We start from the raw sequence: 21340 nt of genomic DNA, 5'->3' as shown, positions 1-21340 counted from the left end.
TGTGAAGGTACATAGTTCGATCTGCATTGGACTTGCTCAGTACCGCGAGGGAAAAGTTACGTTCAGAAGTTTGCAATCATCTCGCCATGAGGACTTGGTCAAATCCAACTGTAACTCCACAAAAGGGAGCCCTGACAAATTATGCATTTATAAAATAGAAACATGTTGCCAAATAGTGTGAGCCTTAAAACAAATGGATTTTGTACAACTGCGGCTTTTGCCGAGTACAAATATAGTGTGTTCGGTTCAAAATCTACATATATTTTAAACAATATACATCTAATAATTTATGTAACAGGGCGTTGGCATTTAATGAACGGCTGTTATCAGTATGTCAACCTCGATCCGCAAAATCAATACATGACTTTGTAAATAGTGACATGGTCATAAATTGCAAATGAATACTGTATCGAATACTGTATATTTGACAGCAAAATAACAGGAAGTTGATAAAAAGCTAAATGATACAAGAAACTACAGTTTTTTTTAGAAGAGAGCTGTCTTTAAAGCCTGACTCCCTGCAGGGCAGAAAAGATCTGCCAGATCCCCAGTGGGTACATTCTGGCTGATCGGCGGCGCGGTATAACATTCTAAACAGTTTGACATTCTCTGCAGCTATCGCTCGTAGAATCTCTTGCATGCCCATCGCCACTAATTCCAGTGAATACATTTTCCCTAAATAAAAAGAACTCGAGCTAGCGCTCTACAAATTTGTGCTATCGCACTAGTAGACCGTGGGCCAGAAATCCTATCTCGCCTAGAAAATGAAGTCCGTTAAAAAATTTTGGTGGCAAGAAAAAAATGCTTGTTCTTTGTCAATTCGAGGGTGCTGAATTCAATTCTTCCTGTTGCCGAGCTGACAAGTTGCACGTTTAGTCACAATCGCCGTCCAAAGTTTGACCCCCCCCCCCCCAAGAAAAATCTATTAGGGGCCCCTAGCGACCGATGGCAGTATCCGGATCCATCCCCTTAAAGTTCTCAGAAACGGCTACTCCGATTTAAATGCAGATCGTCACCCACTTAGAATATTTAATGATCATTAAATCTATACACTTGTAGGTTCATAAACAAGGTGGTTATTTAATTACATGTACTTTAATTATGCAAAAACAATGCTCATATATGTTTTATTGCAAATTGGCACAGAAGGCATACATGTAACTGACTTTTCCATATAAGGCATGACTGACTTTTTCTATAATTGTATGCGACTGCATTATATAACTAACCTAAAACAATTGTTATATTGATGCCAAGGAAAATATCATATTAATGGTTTTATTGTTGTGATCATTAAATATGAAATTATGCACAAAATAACGCTTTGTCCATATTCAGTGTTTTTTATGCCAATAGTTTGTTCAAGGTATCACTGAATTTTTGCATGTGAGGCTGAAAGTATTGAATTGCATGTACATTTGTATGTCATTAATCCAAAATGAACCGTCTCCAATTTAACATAATCACATAATTACATAATTATGGTAATTAATTGTGCAATTTTGCAACAAATTGAATTAAAACAGCACCAACTTTTGTTCTTAAATGTTTATGAAAGGAAAAACTATTTGGAGAAGACTGACTTATTTCATTTACCTAAAGAGGCAAACAATAAATGGTAATTAATTCTCAAACTATCAACGAGTAACGCTAAGTTGACCACAGTCAACACTTTGTACCACCCAAATTTTTTTTTCAAGATATCACCAAGTTTTTCATAACATATGAAGTTCAAAGACTTAGGCCTATTTGCAGATTACCGAATTATGTCATTTACCTAAAGTAGAGTATTTGATTCCAACAATGTCCTAATTGGAAAGGTTTTATTTTGTGGTAATTAATTAATAAATAAGCAACAAATAAATCTTTGGCCATACTCAATTTTTTTTTCTAAAAAAAAATCTTCAAGGTATCACTGAATTTGCCATTAACACAAAAATGAACTGTCTAGAACTGGAACTTCCATAATTCCAAATACATGTATGTCATAATTATTGTAATAAAGTATGCAATTATGCAATGATGGATTGTCAAGGCATTACATATATTGAGTTTTTCACTTCAGTGTGGAGCTGCTGCGCTCGTCTCAAGCATCAACTTGGGTCAACAGAAGGTGGAGCTGGAAGAACTATTTGTAGATGAGGAATTGTCATAAGCCTAAAAATATACTGTTGAAAACTGGAATTTGCTGTAAAATACAAACCAAAGAAATATTCTTCCTGAAAGGCATCATGGCGAATCACGTTTCTGCTGTCTACACCAGGCCAAAAAAAAAGCTATGCATATTTACAAGTACATGTAGAATGAGCAAACACATAAATATGGCTGATGATGAATACATGTATGTAAACTTTTCCGTACTACGTGAAGTCCCTGTGTCTATTCATCGTCTTCAATGTCACTTTCTTCGTCATCGCTGGACAGGCATTCGATGTCTTCAGTAGTGGTGTTCTCACAATCACTGCAACGACACAAGTCTGTACACGGCAAGTCGCCTGCCACACAAGAACAAATTCATGACTTGCAATGTCCCTTCTTGCATTTACAAGAAATGTTTTGGAGGATAGTTGCATGCATATTAAGTTATCTAATTTACATGAATATAATGTGATGGCATGCCCATAGAAAATGTATTTTTTTAAGTATCCTAGTATTTCCTACAATTAAAGGCACTATATCCTACAATTAAGGGCACTATTACTGTGATCTGACTTTAGTCACACACTTAATAATTTTCCATAAAATAGGAAAATATTATCACCTTGCACATTGACTAGCTGCCATGCTCTAAATCAACAGAAAATATTCCAAACGTCTAGCCACTTTTTATGATAAAGAAGGTTCTGCATTATTTTTTTTTGGGGGGGGGGAGGAGGAGTAACACAACATTGGTGATAGCTTCAATGTCTTACCTTGATGTAATTCTTGTGGCATGATCTGTGATACCGGACTTCGATTGCCACCATGTCTTGATCTTGAATATCAAGAAGGATGGATTCATCATTGAGTAGTTCAGCAGCCTTTGTCCACCTGAAAAATATAGTGAAAAAAAAATCTGGTTCAAAGTGGTTTCAACAATTATGTGGAAATGTCTTTCCATTTATATGACATTATGGTGATGTCACACTTTATATACATGTACATGTAATTATGACTGTACCTTTTTCATATTCACAGTTTGTGAGTGGCTCTTTTTTCCGCGGTCCATATGGCGGCTGGATCCATTTGCTCTTCTTGCATATGATGCACTCCACTGGTAGAGCATGCCTGGTCCTTTGCTCTTTCTCTCCTGTGCGTCTTCTCTTGCGGGGGATTACCACATCTCCTGCGCCATCACCTCCTTCACTAGTTGAGCTCTTCTCCATCCTCAGTTTCGCTCGCTTTATTTTTGATACATTGCAGAATCTGTTGAAATGAGAACGAGACAGATGAAATATTTGGCAATGAAATGGCTGATTGGATTTAAACAATAGAGATCCGAAAGTTTCAGTTCAAAGTACGTTTGTAATCAAATCATACTTCTTGTAGAAGTAGAATTAATTTTTTTCCCTTCGTAATCAATATCCCTTATGTCCGTGGCTCTTAAAAAGAAAAATACAGAATGTCCGAAAACCAACCTGTCTATAGTCTGGCTCTTACAGCCATGGATCCCAACATTGAGTATTACAAGAACCAGACAATGCTATAAAGACTAACAACAGAGGTTGACAATTACGTTACAGCTGCTGTAATGATATACAAGTGAAACAAATAAGTGAAAGATTCCCAAATCTGGCCATCACTAATTTTTCCCTTCAGTGACCTATCAGCCATTAGAAAGTGAAAATCTGTCCTAAAAACTTAGCAGGGAAAATATTGAATTATTTACTGAGAACACAATTACAAATTTTAAGACAAGTTTCAAATGTTCTGACTGTAAAGGGTGACAAGTGATGGCCAAATATGGTTATCTTTCCCCCAAAATACTCAATCATTGTCAGAACTCGGATTGTCATGTTTGTCCAATCCTATTTTATTTTCAATGTACTAATAGCAAACACAACCTATTTATTTGCTTTAAAAAATGACTTCAGTTACGTATTAAAATAGTATAAATAGCCCCCCCCCCCCCCCCCCCCCCACTGCACTACAATGATAACAATTAACATTCGACACGTTTGGAATTGGAAACTTACATCTGCCAATGCCGGTGGTAGCCATACTCGGCCTTTGGTCGTTCGTTTTTCGCTATATCTTTGCTTTTTTGGGCAACTCCTCTCTCCTTTCCATCCAATTCTTGTCACTTCTGACAACAAGTTACAAACTTCTTCCAGCTCGTCTCTGAAAATGGTGAAATTTCACCGCTTTCTTCGCCAACGCACGTCCTGAAGACACTGCGCAATAGTCGTAGCCTTGTTGCCATTTTGTGATTGGTCAATTAACGACGTTGAAGTACATGTACGCAAGTACGTACGGTACCATGTACACGTACGGGCGCCGCATGTACATGTTCATCGTACAAGGCCAGATTCTGCAGGTTTTTTTGTGACACATTTCGTTCACATAATGATACAGAAAGGGGGAAAAGAAAAATCATTTCACAAAACCCTACTGTGTATACATCTCGATATGTGAATGAACATTGCAAGCTATCTGCAATGATTCGTTGGACATTAATTTTGTGCATAAACTTTGGGAATGGAATACTTCTCTCTTTAAAAAGAAACTTATATTATTCATCTATATTCATGCTTTCTTTAAAAAATTATGTTATGAATGTAAATTTATTAATTTTATGTACATATTGTGCGTATTAAATTGATCCCTGCTTTTCTCTTCAATAATTGTTTTAATTAAAAAAATACCTCCCTTATAATCTAAAAAGGACTGATAATGCGACCGGAAGAATTACTTAACACTCCAATTCCGTCACACTTTCCTCCATGCTTTCATGCATTTATGGGGGGGGGGGGGTGTCTAAACGATCTCACGATGTAATCATAGATCATTTGGAAAATATCAGAATTTATTTTCTTTACATGATGTTCATTTATGAACTGACCGTCACTAAAATGATTCTGAACGTATTGTATACTGATCGAGTGCGGACGGATCCCAGGTGCGTACGGTAAGCACCACTACTTGCGACCCCGCTTGCAGCTACTTGCACTGGCTGGAGGTACGAAGACGCCATCAAATGAACGTCGTTCATTGTCCAATCACAAAATGGCAACAAGGCTACGACTATTGCGCAGTCTGAAGACGGGCGCCGCCATGTTCTTCCTGACGTCCTCGTCCCCGGGAAAATTAACGCGATTTTCTAAATCACCTACGAAGCGCCGATTCGAGGTTGCAGCATACCGCCCTCAATCGGCGTTCAAAAAAACATCGCCGACGCGACGGGAAAGTGGCAATTTTCTACCTTGATTTTCACATTAGTGTGCCGGGTTTTCTGCCGGCAACATCAAAAATATTAATCAGTGTCACAAAAGGAGTCCATTAGGAAAGAAAAAAAGTTGCCACCAAAAACTCCGAACGATTCTGCACGCTACGATTTCTGGCCCACGGTCTATAGCTTGAGTAACTCCAGCTGAACAAGCTCATCAGGAATTCACATGTAACGCTGGAGACTGATGTACGTTGTAAAAATGAGATCGTAAGAGACCCTTAAAAACAGCCTCCACGAAATGGTCCTTTTTCCATCCACAAAATGGCCCTTTTCCCCTCTATCCCAACCCAGATTCCATTAAACATACCTCATAACATGCACTCAGTCATTCACGAAGCTAATGATCGACTTCAAACAGAACAAAAGTTACTAAAATATGAAAAATAATGATGATTTCGGTCGTTGTGCTTCAGAAAAATCGTCCAGTGCTGCACTGTCATGGCCGGCTGTGGTGTGGTTATTGCGTGCTTGAGCCGATCAGCCAATCAGATTAATCCTTGATTATTCATGCTGAGTAGGACATCCAACTGCCGTCGGGTCATGGCCAATTTACTTTACTGTGTACATGCAGAATGTACTACTGACCCGACGGCTGTTGGATGTCCTACTCAGCATGAATAATCAAGGATTAATCTGATTGGCTGATCAGCTGAGGCACACTATAACCACCACAGCCGGCCATGACAGTGCAGCACTGGACGATTTTTCTGAAGCAGAGCCACCGAAATCATCATTTGTTCATACTTTAGTAACTTTTGTTCTGTTTGAAGTCGATCATTAGTATTGTGAATGACTGAGTGCATGGTATGACTCTGAGGTATGTTTAATGGAATCTGGGTTGGGATAGAGGGAAAAAGGACAATTTTGTGGAGGGAAAAAGGACCATTTCGTGGAGGCCGTTTTTTAAGGGTCTCTTACTGTGGGAGACGGCGGTATGATAGGCCACCGCCGTAACGTTGTGTATGGTGTGTTTGTCGTGAGGGATTTTTCTCTATGACACCGCTATTGCACGGTGCGGAGGGACTTTCCCTGAATGAGAATTTTTGCGTTGAGTGGACGACGAGAAATTCGGATGCATGAGAATACACCAATGTCAGGAACTCAGGAGTCACAACCATGCATCCTGAAATGGGACGGAATAGTGGCATTTTTGGCGATTAAAGCTCCAGGAAAATGTACAGTCACCACTCCATGTACATGAGTCGTCAATAAACATTAAGGCTTGACTGACCCTGGGGTAAGGTTTTCATATATTTATTATTCTACCGAAGACAACTTACACTGTGTTGATGTCTAGAACCCACATATGATTATGATTATCAAGCTTTGTGTATATTTATGTAGTAAATTGGCACTACTTATTTTTCGTTTCAGGGTTTGTTTTTGGTGTTTTATAATTATGACCTATAGTATCAGATTCATAATAAACAATGAGAAGTGACTGATTGGTGTCAGACTCCAGATTCATCCATGTTTAAGTATATGGACGGACCCCAACCCTAGAATACATGTAACAGTAGGGGTAGACCACCACATTACGATCTCACTTTTACAACGTACATCTGTCCCCAAGCGTTACATGTGAATTCCTGATGAGCTTGTTAAGCTGGAGTTACTCAAGCTGCTATCGCACCACCGATCTGAGCTCCTGCAGTCTCTGACATGAACTAACAAGTAACAACACATAACTCTTCCAGCCTAAACGCCCCAAGAGCGAAACAAAAACAGCCCTTCAAATGTTAGTAAAATCAAACCTCACAAACTCTTCCAAATTTCCCCGCTATGAATATTCGGAATACCACACCCCAAAAATCAATAACAGTTGACATATTCAATAGGCTGTACCAACTGTCGTGAAATGCTGATTAATATTCAATAAAATAAAAAAGCACCCCCTTGTGACACGGATTCTTTGTGATTATTATTCAGCCAGCAAGCCGTGACCTTTGCAGGCAGCTATAAAACGGGTATTTCCGTTTCATGTATAGTGAAATTCCCGGATATTGTGTTGTATAGTATACATGTTCGGTCGCGTCGGAAACACATCCGCTGCAGTTTTGTTTAAACATTTCTGATTTCCGACTGTTTTTTTTGTGTAGGACACAACTCGTCATCAACTCCACTAACGTTAGTTTCAGAGAGGAACCTCGCTCTGTGTGTTATCGTTTACCTTGCTGCGGAAATCGAAGGTTAGTGTTTTGGTTGGCCCCAATGCGAATGTTGTGCTAGTATCAGGGAGAAATTTACATTATGAGGACCTTTGTCCAAATATTATGCAAAGCAGAAAATACAATTTTGCAAAATAAAACGTTTATATAAAAAGATATCCAAACAGTCATGCAGTAGGCTGCTACGGGCCCGGGCTTATAGCATCTGAGATTTTATTTTTTTCTAGCAATGTAGCGTGACTTAATTTTCTTTTTCATTTAAAGTGATTTGCAAGGGATACAAAATTTCTGGCACGTATAACAGCACCTTAATTATGTTTGCGTGAATCCATCGTAACCCCGCAGGTTTATGTCATCGGAAGACTGCCATAAGGATCTAAAAAGGCAATGCCCAGAGTTGGGTTTCTTGAGTATTTTTCCCTCAGTATACAATGACCAAACATGTAACCGGGGGTGAGGGAGGGGGAGGGCAGGCGCGGTTCTAGAACCAATATTTTTTGGGGGGGGCTAGCACGGTGGATCCAGAATTTTTTCAGGGAGGCGTGCTGAAATGTTGACCGGTTATTTTTTTCAGACACTTAGGCCTCCGAAAATCAATAGGTGGTGGGGGAGGGGGGGGGGGGGGGCCATGCCATATTTTCAATGGGGAGCGCCAATAAAATCCTAAAATCATTCACACTATATTAACTAATGCACCCTTGTCACGGCTATTTCTTAGTTAAGGGGGAGACCGTGCGCATGTACATCACAATCCTTCTTTTTTGCTAATGCAATTTTTTTTAAGACTTTTTTTTTGGGGGGGGGGGCTAGACAAATTTTTTTTGCCCCCCCCCCCGTAGAACCGCGCCTGGGGGAGGGGGAGGAGAAAACGATGACGGTGAGTTAATTGTGTGTAGGTACTTGATCTTGACCATCTTCCCAGAGGTGCTTTAAAGATGTAATGATATCTGTAATTATGTTCCAGTGTTGGAGCAAAGGTTTTGACCCTCAAGGCCAAGGCCAAGGCCAAGGCTTTGACCCTCAAGCCTCGAGGCCAAGGCCAAGGCTTAACCCTCAAGGCCAAGGCCAAGGCCAATGCCCTGTTGAAATGACCACTGATATAGAACTAATTATAGTCACATGAGTGACACATCATCACGCAAGGGCGGATCCAGAACACAATTTTTTTTGGGGGGGGGGGACAAAGAAATTTTGGTCCCCCACAAAAAAGTGGGTCAAAAAATTACGGCTTGGGCTTCGGGGCCCGCTTAAGGGCCCCGAAAATGTTTGGATTCGAGATGCTCTGTGGTGCGATTTAAGGCAATTTCTGACCATTTTAACCGATGTTTTTTGAGGAAAACATGGTGGTGTACTCATTGCCTGCCTTTAGTACGACGACACATAAAAAAAATATGTTTTTTTTTTTTGGGGGGGGGGGGGCATGGCCCCTTTTGGCCCCCTGGATCCGCCCTTATCGTCACGAAGTGCTCGTTACGAAGAACAACATTTTTTAATTGCAATCAACATGCTCGCATAGGCCTACACCGTTTTATGACTGCACTGTATCTATTAAAGTATAAGTTCAGGTCTTTAATATGGTTTAACTAAATTCAATAATGATTTACTTCTATATTGACACACAATTCTCCCAAGTGTAACAAAAGGGGGATCCAAGAAACTGATTTGGGAAATTTTTATTTGCTGGCCCAACATGGTCAGAAATATCAGCATTATCTAAAACAGATACATGTAAATCTTTAGCACTTATCAGGGAGACATATACAACCAATCAGATCTATTCCATAGTTATATGCAATTAAAGTGATCATCTCATTAGCCCCACAAGTGTACGGAATATTTTTGCAGCAAATCTACTACAATGGTAACAAAATGGGATGCTACAAAAGTGGAAGTGTGCCCAACACGCAAATCTATAGGGTGCTTCCCTCCTCCATGGTTATACAATTAAAATGGTAACAGCAAAATTTCGAACAGATTTATCTGGAAAATGCCATATCTATGGGCCTTGAAGAGCCTTGACTCAAAATTGCAAGGCCCTGAACCCTCAAGGCCAAGGCCAAGGCCAAGGCTTTTGCCCTCAAGCCTCGAGGCCAAGGCCAAGGCCCTAAAATCCAGCCTTAAGGCAGCTTTAAGGCCAAGGCCCAGCATCAAGGCACTACATCACTGTTATGTTCCTCAATTATCAACAGAAAATTAAAGCATTCATGATGTCGGAGGAATTAAGGAAAGCAGGCAATGTAAAATACAAGGCGGCACTTGTAGAGGGCTTGTCTCCTGTCCTCAAGTGTTCTAGACTTCAGTCAGCAATTAATCTATATGCCAGGGCCGCATCGGAGGCCACTGGACCAAGAATGGCGAGCGAGTGGTCTTCGGCAACCAAGAATCTCGGAATGGCTACAAAGAGGATGGCCCAAGAGTACATGAAAGACAAACAGGACACAGGATATGCGAAGACTCTCATAACATTCCGAGAGGCTCTGAAATACCTCGGCCAGGCTTTGGTCCGAGGTGCTTCTCTGCTGGGTGACACCTGGAGGACCAAGCTGCAAGAGGAGATCAAGGCTTCTTACTTTGAGATCTTGGAGATTATCGGTACGTTTGATGACCCTAAGAAGAAGCTTAAAGAGATGTACCAGGTACTGAAGCTGTTGCCCGATGGTGAGGCGCTCTCTGCATTGGCCAGGTATCACATTGCTGATGTTCTCTTTAAAGAATCAGTCTGTCTGCTTGAAAAAGGTGAATATCAAAAAAGTCTCGGACTTCTCCACGACATCCACCAACCGGTTGAAGAGGCTCTCAGTATTCTACGGAAAGGGAAGCTTGCTGAGCAGGATCTTGAAGCGGATGAGGTTCGTGTAAACCTGGAGGTCATTCAGCAGGATGCGCAGTTTCAAATCTGCACAGCGGAGTCCATGCAGGCTCGCAAGTATGGAGAGGCAATGCTTGTGAATCTGTTGGACGAGGAGGTTTGGAACATGGACATGGTCTGGGATGCGGTGGACTGGTTCAAACAAGCTACTCTCAAGGTATGTAGGGGAGTTACTTAAAAACAAGCATCATTGAGGAATATCCGCTTGCACAGCAAGGGTCTGTAACATGTGAGCAGATTCGGAAATTAATTATGCAAAAGAGACTGATTCTGACCATGTAGCGGGCGCCTTCTATCTGGTCTTCCGTATTGTTGTGGTAGAAAAGGACATAGCATCCGATTTGACCAATCCACGGCATAGTCCACAGTTCTGATCGAAATGACGTCACAGTCTTTAAAGACCACTCCATATAAAATCACATAAAAGCCTTATGATCAAACGTTAATCCGTGGCTTTGCCCACGTTTATGTCTGATACGCAGACTACCCTTATTTGGGCAAGCAGGTCGAATTCAGAAATATTTGAAAAGAAGCACTGCTTACAGAGACTCGTACGTAGCCAAAAACCCTTATTCCCAGGGTGTCGAGCAGTACGTTCCCACCACTACCTGCCCTCTCTGCCTGGTATTAGATAATTTGCATATCCAAAAAATTGGATACGTATGCTAATGAGGAAAAGTCTGGTGCCAAGTGCAAGATATAAATCAATTACCTGCTAATTGCGGTATGATGGGTATCGAATGACGATACAGGAAGCGGGTTCCCATTCAAGGGCTTACTATTGGAAACGAGGTTGAAAATAAATAAGCTCTGGGGACGAGGTTGCGTACCTCGCGCTGCATGGTCAGACCAAAATTAAGACCGTCACTAAAGCACATGTCCGACTCTATCTGTCACAACAGATATTGCAGTACACGCTAACCAATTAGGTCGCACGCCTTCTAGGCAAAAGCCATTAGCACACCGGATTGTGATTTCACCCCGGTGCAGGGACGATTGACCTATAATGCGGCTATCAAATATTTTCCCCACCCCCCCTGCCCCAGGTCCGATGTTGGGATTTGGTCATGTTTTTCATGCCCAAGGGTGGGGATTTTGGTCACTCAAATTGCATTGTTAACATTGGCGTACTACATGGAAAGGCAATCACTAATGAGCCCCTCGTATGTATGTCGGGGCATGGTCGGGGATTGTCACTTAAATTTTGCACAAGAGGTAGTGATTTTGTCACTTCAAAAGTGACAATTCCCACGTCTTGGGAGGGGCAGCCAGGGGGGGGGGGAGGGGGGGGGAAACAATTGATAGGCGCATAACAACAACATATTGTATACTTAACAGATCTGGTTTCTATGTTAAAAAAATGTTTGTTACAACCGTCATGTTCCCCATCACTTCAGGCAGCTGAGCTAAACTTGGAGCAAGAAGCAGCCGCCTTAAGTTATCTCGGCCTAATCAACGAGAAAATCTTGCTCATAAAAACCAAGACCAAGGTGTATTACAAGCGCTGCTTGGAGCTGGTTGAGGCAGCTAAGCCCAGGACCTTCATTGGTCACAAGTGGTACACGCAGTGTGTAGTGGGATTCAAGAAGATCCAGGATGAGGAAAGATGGAGAGACGAAGCCGCACAACAGGAAATAAAACAAAAGGTGAATGGCATATTTTTTTTTTATAAAGCACAGATACATTTCAGCACTCTTTTAAGACAAAAAAATGGAACAAGCTACTGCAACACATATCGGTTAAATGTGCCCATTTACCAACCTGACTTCATAAGCAGGTATAGCAAAACATGCCAGAATTATTCAGTAGAACGTGTACATCTACAACATTCACACACTCACACAAAGCCTCCTGGAAACTTCAAGATTGTTTTAAAATCCCTCTTCTGTGATCACTGGCAGGTTCTAGATACACTAAAAGATGAGATCACAGCTCTCAAAAAGGCCAATACAAGTGCAGTCAGCCTCGTAAAGTACCTTCTCGACCACCATCCATCCCGGAATAGCTCCATCAAGTTCACCAAGACTCACCTCGACCAACTGAAGGAGACTGAGGGCAGAAATGACAAGCCCACATTGAAACAACGAAAGAAGCTGCTGTTGGGAGCTCTCCAAGATTACCACACAGACAAGGTTGTCAAGTCGGTAGGAGAAACGGAGGAACAGGTTCAAAACAGAAAGGTCTTCCTTGAGGAAATCACAAAGATGATCACCGCGCATTACGAGAAGGTGAAACTCAAGACTTAAAACAATAGAACGAAGATGAGAGAGGGAGAGAAGAAAACTAAAACACTAAAATAAACCGCGCTTATTTAATGTAAAAATAGGAGCAAGTTGATCATTGTATAACGACAGTTGGACAGGTCGGTACCACAAAACAGAGTGTTGCTGTGAAACAGCTAGAAGAAATGCATTGTGATGATGTTCCACCATAGAGCTATATTTAATATAGCTCTATGTGTTCCGCCGAAGATTCGAACGCGCGCGCAATATTGATGTCTTAAAGCAAAAACACTGGTGAACTGAAATGATCATTAAGAGCCGTATTCATTCGCACTGGAGATTTTTTTGGGATTACAACTAACGGAGACTGTTGTCAACTATAGAACTGTTGTCTATTTAACCAAATTAAGTCCAAAGCGGACAGCCGGTAAACAAGGCTTCCTAATTTGTCAAGTGTTGTCTGTCGATAGTAAGTTTTACAGTGCGTCTGCGGTAAGTTTTACAGGGCCAACTAGATCGCGTTAGCATTACATTATTAGTTTTATGTACCGAATGACTTTCCGCGAGCCAAAAGTAATCCTAGTGCGGGCGCATTGTACATTAACCACTGGAATATTAACAATAATTACTCGTAGTGACTTCGTACATAATACGAACGCAGCTTTAGGGTTCAGTTGGGTGTCTGAGGTTGGTATAATTATGCTGTTCTCTTTGTAAATACTAAAAATCTCCAATTGTGGGACACAAAATTTCGAATTTTATAGAACTCTTTAGGACACTAAGCAGGAGAAAACTCGTCATTCTGTGTGTAGGCCTGTAGGTATAAAGGCACATTTTTTTTACAACTTTTTTTTGCTCATAAATACTGACAATGCGGGCGATTCGCAATGCAGTGCGCCACCAAGAGTTTGCCAAGGAGTGTAAATTTTGCTACTTTACGGTCGACAAAACATGGCCCATTTGAACGAGTGTCAGACGACATCTTAAGCTAACTTGTTTGGGGCATAGCGTTCTGCTGCCTTACAAAAATACACCATATCGATAAAAAGAAAAGAAAAGAGCAAACATATACTCGAACCATACGCTTACGAAACTACTGACCGGAAAAAACTAACAATTTCAAATGTACCTGCGCTGCGAATTTGTCGACCATCTCCCACAGTGCACTGGGAAAAACGAACTCTCCAAGGCAAACTCTTGGTGGTGCACTGCATTATCAATGGCTCGAATTGCCCACCTCGGTTGGACAAAATGTCAATGTGTGACCCTGAGGCGAAAGGCCGTCACGGCTTGTTCATAAGTGTGGGAACGTTCCGCCTAGCTCCAAAACAGAGGACACAATCTTTATTTGTCAAATAGAGATATCTTCATTCTTTTTACGGTCTTACACGTTGTGTCAACTGAAGAGTCATAACCGAAGTACACTTCATTTTGGAAAGGCAATAAGGGGCCAAACTGATATAACGACACTGTAACAGCATTTTAAAGACGCGAATTGGAATCCTCAAAGTGTAGAAATTTCTTTAAATCTTACCAAACATTCCGTCATACGACTTGCTGAACACGACGACTGGAAACAAATTATCTGTTTTTAGAAGCTATCGCCATAAGAAATAGAACTATTTTGGGATTTAAATTCAATTTTGCACGTCTAAAAATAGAGATCTCTATATTAAAATAGAGATGTCTCTATATTTCGGGATTAAATATGAATTTGCGCGCCATACGCAACTAACACGAAGGCTAAATGTAAGAGAATATTTGTGTGAAGCTTAAATAGTGGAAAGTAGCAATAGTTTAATGCTGTGGTTTTCTGGGTTTTCTGTACAAATATACTTACATATATTATCCTTTTTAAATGTATTGAAATTAAAAATAATTTAAAGTAGTTAGAAATAAAAAAGCATTATGAAATGAAAACACCATTATCCAAGTGGAAATCATTTTCTCCGGAAACCTAACGTTTATAATTATAATCGAGATGACTAAACAAAATGTATGTTTTATCAAATATTTGTGTTTGCAATCCAAAAAGGAACGTATACATTAGAAGACATGTTATGATATTACTATACAGTACTTTAGAATAGTTCAGAAAAGAAAATCATATTTGAGAATTTAGAAAAAGTATTATTCTGACAAGAAAATAAACAATTTACTCACTCCAGTGTAAACAATAATTGAACCTTCATGATTATAAATTAAAATAAATCCAGAAATGTAACAAACCCTGAAGAAACAAATCCCATTGCCTGAAAACATTTAACTTTTGTTTTTACTTTTTCACTTGTTTGTAAATAATGTGAAATCAGCTAAATTCAGCTAAGCCTAAATATACATGAAATGAGGGTGAACAACCCAAATTGTTTTTTTTTTTTGGGGGGGGGGGGGGAGACTATTTTGACGTTGGTGGTGCCATTTTCACCCCTACTATACTGCTCAAAAATAGGCCACATACATATCACCACGGTCAAATCGTGGGACAAAAAAATACAAAAAAGAGAAAATCTTCAACCGGGGGTGGGGGGGGGGGGGGGGGCTAAAGCCCCCCGAGCTGCCCCCCCCCCCCCCCTGCTAGGGTCACTGTGAACATCAAAGAGGTGATAGACTCGGTCAAAGTCTATGAAATTGTGTTACCGTCAGTGCAGCGTGACAAAATGTTGTAACACACTGCATCGGGTATCGATTAACGAATCAAGGGAAAAGAGCCATAGTAAATGAATAAAGCACGGAGGTTTAATCAATAAATGATAAATGCCTGTGATTGATCGTGTTACGGCACGAACAGATGCTTAAAAACAGAAATATTGAAAACAATGAGCTAGAATACACTGACAAACGTGTTGACGAGCAGCATGCAGAAGAGGGAGCAATGTAACCGCGGGCTTTATTATAGTGTTCCTTTTTTTGGTAGCAAGTCTCCAATGTCATACAGTGGCTAAGCTCTGAGTGCCTCGGCGTGACGGGTAATTTGAAAATCCGCCTATAATCTACAGAAAAGATCAGATTTAACAAATATGCAGATGTAGCGCAGCTTGTGTGCATTTGAGACTGTCAATCACATCCGTTGTGATCATGAGGCTGAAATTCAAGTACATGATTCGGTCCCTGATTGCGTGTGTGACCGTATTGTCAACTGCAGCCTTGTACCTTGGAATATCCGGTCAGACATCACTGGAGGGCCAGGGACGGAACACCAAAGTTGACGATTTGTAAGTTAAAGCTTATTCCTTTTTGGTGTTTTTCTTTTTTATCCTGAGTTGCCAGAATATTTCTCCTTGGGAATAGAACTCATGTCAATTTTAGAGGTTGGAAGAAATCAAAGGTAAGCACATTGAAGTAAGACCAATTTGGGTCTAACGTAAACAACACATAACTCGTCCAAGCTGTGTGGTATAGGGAGTGAATCATCATCTCGAGCAATAAGGGAAACAATAAGTTGATTTAGCCCAACAAAATGAGCCAGGTCGTATGCTTATATTTATCCATAGGAACATTCTGCGAATCTTTTACTACACTCAGTCAATTTTTGTTACATTATCGGTTAGTGATACAGTATTGGTTAATGTGTGTGACATTATCAGTTGGTGATACAGTATCCGTTGGTTACTACATTATCAGTTGTAACAGCCTGCAATAATGTTGAAGCCATCGTATGTAGCGTCAGCAGCGATAATTATAACCTATAATTAAATAACACCGGTTTGTGATAGACCTTATACTGACAATAAAATGCGTCAAATCCTTTTCCACTTATCAGTACCTCCACTAGTGAACCAGTTGAAAGCCTTTCAGTCGAACCAGTGAGCACAACACTTACCACGATTAAGGTAAGTTAGTAACAGTCATCCTCAATCTCCGATTTCATGAAACAATTCATAACCTACCCCTTACGTAGGACTTAGGCAACAATTTGTTCAGCAGCTACGCAAATTAACTTGAACAGCAATAAATCAATATCTGTGTGAGTGTTCGATCAATGCGTAGTTTCTGGCTCAAAACTAAGCAGGCCTACATGAATCTTTCAAAATCTTGAATGTTGTAAAGATGCTTACAGGAATTAGATTTCAATATCCATTTAACTCGGATGGGTTGGTCACATCCGTCGGAAGCCTATCGACGAGCCAGTTAACATCTATATATGCTCTGTATAATCCCCATCTCATGGCCAACGCAGACAAGGTCATCAGCGCCTTATTTACCCAAAGTACATCGCTAGATTATTGTCACAGGATTATCTGGTCTCCAGGCTCCCCACTAGAAATCTGGAGACTCAGTCGCACAAAACAGAGATGAATGGGGAAAACTTGTGGCCGTTTGCTGTGCATGTAGTCGACTGATAATGATGATGGGGATGGTGGGGATGATGATGATGATGATGACGAAGATGATGGGGATGATGGGGATGATGGGGATGATGGGGATGATGGGGATGATGGGGATGATGAGGATGATCCATTTGAACATACGCGTAGCAGCCATCTTAGAGGGCAATGCCATTGTTTTGCTGAGATGTGAACGAGTGAACCTTTTGTGCATCCATTGTTACTGAAATAAAATAACAAAAGATGTCCGCTAATGCCTATTATTCTACCAATTTGTAGGTGAAGGCAAACGCTGGCAAAGTCACTCAACCGGCACTAACATTGAAAGACCACATCAGGTATGCCTGTTTAACAAAAAATAGCCCCTTTGCGTGACAGCCATCTCGGAGGTACAGCGTTTTGGTTCCCCATGGATATGAGAAGACATTGATATATTTTGTGCTGTTGCTTATCAAATAAAAAAGACATGTATGATGGCTGCTGCTTGAAATATGAAGAAACGACTGTTACTCCTATGAATTGATTCCGCCTCAAATTACGAAAAGTGTGCCTGTGGTTAATGGTTATACGTTTTAATATCGATTGAGACGTCAACGTTAAACCCACTAGGACGTCGACTTAGTGTACACCGAATGATATTATGCCCCAAATGGTTTTGGGATTTTGTAGAGTGCACTTTAAGCAATTTTGTTGCGTCAAACGTAAAAAGCATTTGCACAAAAATCTGACCAAGGACTTTGTAAAGTGAACTTTGAGCAATTTTGTTGCTTCAAACAAATCACAAAAAGCAAATGATCCTATGTCCATTTAATGTTTCGAATTTACTGTGTGTCCATTTCATTTCATTGCAGGCACTTTGTCAACAAATACGCCCCCAATTATCCGAAGAAAGGTTACGAATTCCTGAGGCTTCTTCGGAGGAAACGTATCAATCAAACTTGGTCCAGAGATGACGCCAATGTTGACAGATTCAGGTAGGGATGTTAGTAAAATGACCTAATGTACAATGTCGACCTCATTATTTGATGGGGCTCATTCCAAATGTAAAAGAGTTTCCCAAAACCAAATACCACCCTCTTTTTGTGCCGTCATATAAAACTAATGTGAGCATCATAGTAGCTTTTCTTGTACGCAATGATAAGGAGGCGCTCGCGATTCTGCCTGAAGAGAATCCAACCGATTCCCGCCTCTTTTGAAGTCCAGCAAAAAAAACCCCGGCAGATCGACAACCAACATTTGATCTCAACGTATACAATCTTGATAGTCCATTGACCATAGAGTGCTCTTTAACTGATCGCCTTGCGCTGGTTGCCGGTACAGTAAGTTGGAAGGAACAAGTCTATAGATAAATCCAAAAGATCCAAAGTGTATGAACTTCTTTTCAATGCATTTTTTCCTATTTGTTTTGTTATATCAATAATATCAATAACTTTGTTATTGGCATGGCAATATGGCGGACGGCGACGTCACTTCAAACAGTCAATGTTCTAACCAGATTTTGCACGTGGAGTTCAGTGGCGCGAACCCACCTCTTAAACACAGCGCCCCCGTACCCGTGCGGATGAAATGTAATATCAGTTATGTTTGACTTTGCATAATGTGCTCCTTATAATAGCTGATTTTAACACAATTGAAGCTAGTTGGATTCAAGTCACTTTTGTTCCGGTCCGATCCGGCTTGGTTTAGTCCACGTGTTTGTCTTACGAACAGAAAGGACATCTTGGCAGCGTCAGGCACGATGAGCGCCAGAAGAGCTCTCTACCTCACAAAGCAAAACACACCAATTGGAACCCAACTGCCATTTTATCAGCTAGGGGACCCCGTAACGATGACAGAAAGTTTCCACAAGCTTCTTCCTGATGTAAGTCGAGTCTCAGAAAGTCTTAAAAACACTGTCCTCTGTAGTAAATACGTAAAATGTCCCCGATCCAAAATGCATTAAAACTACATGGTTGTTGACCAGTACATCGGTCCGAAATTGCCTATGCCATCCAAACCACGATTTGCGTGTCCTCAAATTCTTAAGTATTTGAACATTATATTTTGGGCCATGAACTTAAGGATTTGTGAAAAATAAGGGTCGAAGCCGGGCGCAGGACCGTGAGCTTGTAATTCTGTGAAATTTGGGCCCTAAAAGCTCTCTATTTCTCAATGGAGTGTTGGCACCGTTTTTCAAAATGGCGATCATCTTCGGATGGTCCCCAAAAATTGAAAAGAAAATTAAAGATGACGAAATATGCTATGATGTGCGTCTCGAACACCTTGGAGAGTTGTGAGTATTTTTCCTCCTACCAAAATGTGCAGAAACTACGATAGCCAACCGAGTTACAACGAATGCTGATCACTAATTGAAATGTTACTGAAGGAAAAAGGAAAACAAGAATTTATGTTTATTTAGGGACTTTTTCTTTCAACGGGCAAGGTTAATTACAAAAAATGTTTCCTGTAGAATTATTTACTTTCTCCTTGTTTGATCTATGACTATTGAAATAAATCTCACCAAGCTCCCATATATTTTTAAAAGGAAATATTCTGATTTGTCTTCCCTTTCTGGTACTTGGTGCACTTGTTATGTAGATGTTGAATTCAAATCGTTGGAGTCTGTTTCTTGAGTCTTATAAAACAAAGTTTCCTGACACGATTTCTTCTTTAAACAGAAAACAATATTTGAGCCACATGATCGATATAGGCGCTGTAGTGTCGTGGGCTCAAGTGGCGTACTATCGGGCTCTGGATGTGGTGCAGAAATCGACAAAGCGGACTTCATTTTCAGGTATAATTCTTTTCATAAGATGGAGTTTTGCATAGAAATGTGATGTAATTCAAGTTAAGTTTTACCCTTAACCGACGTATAAACACTGTATCAGTGAGTTACCTCCAGAGTGAAAGTTGGGGGAAAAAAATCTCTCGAGTGAGACTCGAACCCACGACCTCCTGCGTTATACCAAGTGCAGACGTCTTGAACACTCGCCTACCGAGCTTACGGGATCGGGTACAATACAATAATTTAAGTTGCATTTTTAAATAAATAATAATAATAGAAAATCAATTTTATTTGGACAGAACTCCCGTTTGATACTACCGTTTGATACGAATTAATCTCCACATAACAATTGTTGCTTTCTTTATTGTTCCTTTACCATAACAGGTTTAATCTTGCCCCAGTGAAAGGTTATGAGGATGACGTAGGAACTAAGACAAATTTCACCACTGTCAACCAATTCATACTCAGCAAGGGGTAGGCACAGAGAGTTTTCGGATACGGAAAAAAAGTTGGCCAGGATCTTCGGATATTTCGCTCGTTCCAAATCATAATTGATCGGAAGCGCGTCACGTGACACTTGTAACAAAATGACAGATTTAATGCGCATGCGCAGAACAAAAGTTTGAAAATGTTTTAAAGTTGTGATTATTTTCATTATGATCTTTTGTTGTTTGACGCTGACATGTATAGCCAGAAAGGATTATCATAATGTCGAGTGTATGCCTATACGCGCTTTTAAACAGAAACTTTACAATTTGGTTCTTATTCGTCAAGGGGACGATGTAAACAAAAACATCACCAACATCTTTGTAAATGGTGTTTCTTCCTTTCACTTATTCCTTTATTCCCAGAGAGGACCCCTTAGTTGGAAAGGAAAGCATAGCAGCATTTGACGCCCTCCAGCGGCAGTTTCAGGGCAGCTTGCTGTGGGTTCCAGCTTTCAGCCAGAGAGGATACTACGAGTTCGTCCAGAGGATTGTCAACGTCAGCCTTGCGTCAGGAATAATGAAACCCGTTGTTCAAAATCCAGGCCATTTCATTGGCATGATGAGACTCTGGAGGGCGCTTCACAGACGAAGCGACTGGCCATCCACGGGTACGGTGATGACTGCATAATAGTAAACTGTAGCACTTAGAGGTGCCAGCAAGTAAATCAATTGATTATACCAGTGATAAATCCACATACCCAGAACTCTAACAGGTGTTCAGACTGCACAGAAATATAATGATCAACAATCAACATGTAGTTTTCCATTTTCCTTTCAATTTTTGGTGGGTTGACCCATGACTTTTTTGGAGAAATTCTCACCCAAAGAAGACCACCACTAAAACGAATGATATTTCCCAAATTGAAGGAGTAGCCATTTTGAAAAAAGGATCCCTCCATAACATGGCTAAATAGCAACATTTTCGGACCCAACTGAACCCGAAATGTTTAAACCAGAAGGCTCCAAATACAGGCCAGAGGTGCAGATCCATACGTCTTCAATTCGTCAACTACTAATATCTCAATACATTTCCTCAAATTCTCCCTACTGTTCCATTGAAAGTTGATATACATTGT

General features: G+C 40.5%; 3 protein-coding genes across 3 annotated transcripts; 2 read left to right on the top strand and 1 right to left on the bottom strand.

Annotated features, from left to right (window-relative positions):
* Positions 1–997: 997 nt before the first annotated feature.
* LOC119732522 lies at positions 998–4366 on the bottom strand. Its single transcript, XM_038206080.1, has 4 exons — positions 4176–4366; positions 3161–3405; positions 2913–3030; positions 998–2495 (listed from the first exon to the last, which is right to left on the bottom strand). The coding sequence occupies exons 2-4, from the start codon at positions 3363–3365 to the stop codon at positions 2459–2461; spliced, it is 360 nt and encodes a 119-aa protein (XP_038062008.1). The 5' UTR covers positions 3366–3405; positions 4176–4366; the 3' UTR covers positions 998–2458.
* A 5437-nt stretch (positions 4367–9803) lies between these two features.
* LOC119732346 lies at positions 9804–12943 on the top strand. Its single transcript, XM_038205804.1, has 3 exons — positions 9804–10622; positions 11863–12111; positions 12367–12943. Exons 1-3 carry the CDS (start codon positions 9804–9806, stop codon positions 12709–12711), a joined length of 1413 nt encoding a protein of 470 aa, XP_038061732.1. The 3' UTR covers positions 12712–12943.
* Positions 12944–17035: 4092 nt separating this feature from the next.
* On the top strand, positions 17036–20892 carry LOC119732345 (sia-alpha-2,3-Gal-beta-1,4-GlcNAc-R:alpha 2,8-sialyltransferase-like). Its single transcript, XM_038205803.1, has 7 exons — positions 17036–17209; positions 17292–17350; positions 17864–17986; positions 18723–18873; positions 19670–19785; positions 20161–20250; positions 20628–20892. Exons 1-7 carry the CDS (start codon positions 17036–17038, stop codon positions 20890–20892), a joined length of 978 nt encoding a protein of 325 aa, XP_038061731.1.
* The last annotated feature ends 448 nt before the right edge of the window (positions 20893–21340 follow it).

This window comes from Patiria miniata, unplaced genomic scaffold (assembly GCF_015706575.1).
Source record: "Patiria miniata isolate m_02_andy unplaced genomic scaffold, ASM1570657v1 HiC_scaffold_24, whole genome shotgun sequence".
Classification (NCBI taxonomy): domain Eukaryota; kingdom Metazoa; phylum Echinodermata; class Asteroidea; order Valvatida; family Asterinidae; genus Patiria; species Patiria miniata.
This window is presented reverse-complemented; position numbering and strand designations above follow the sequence as displayed.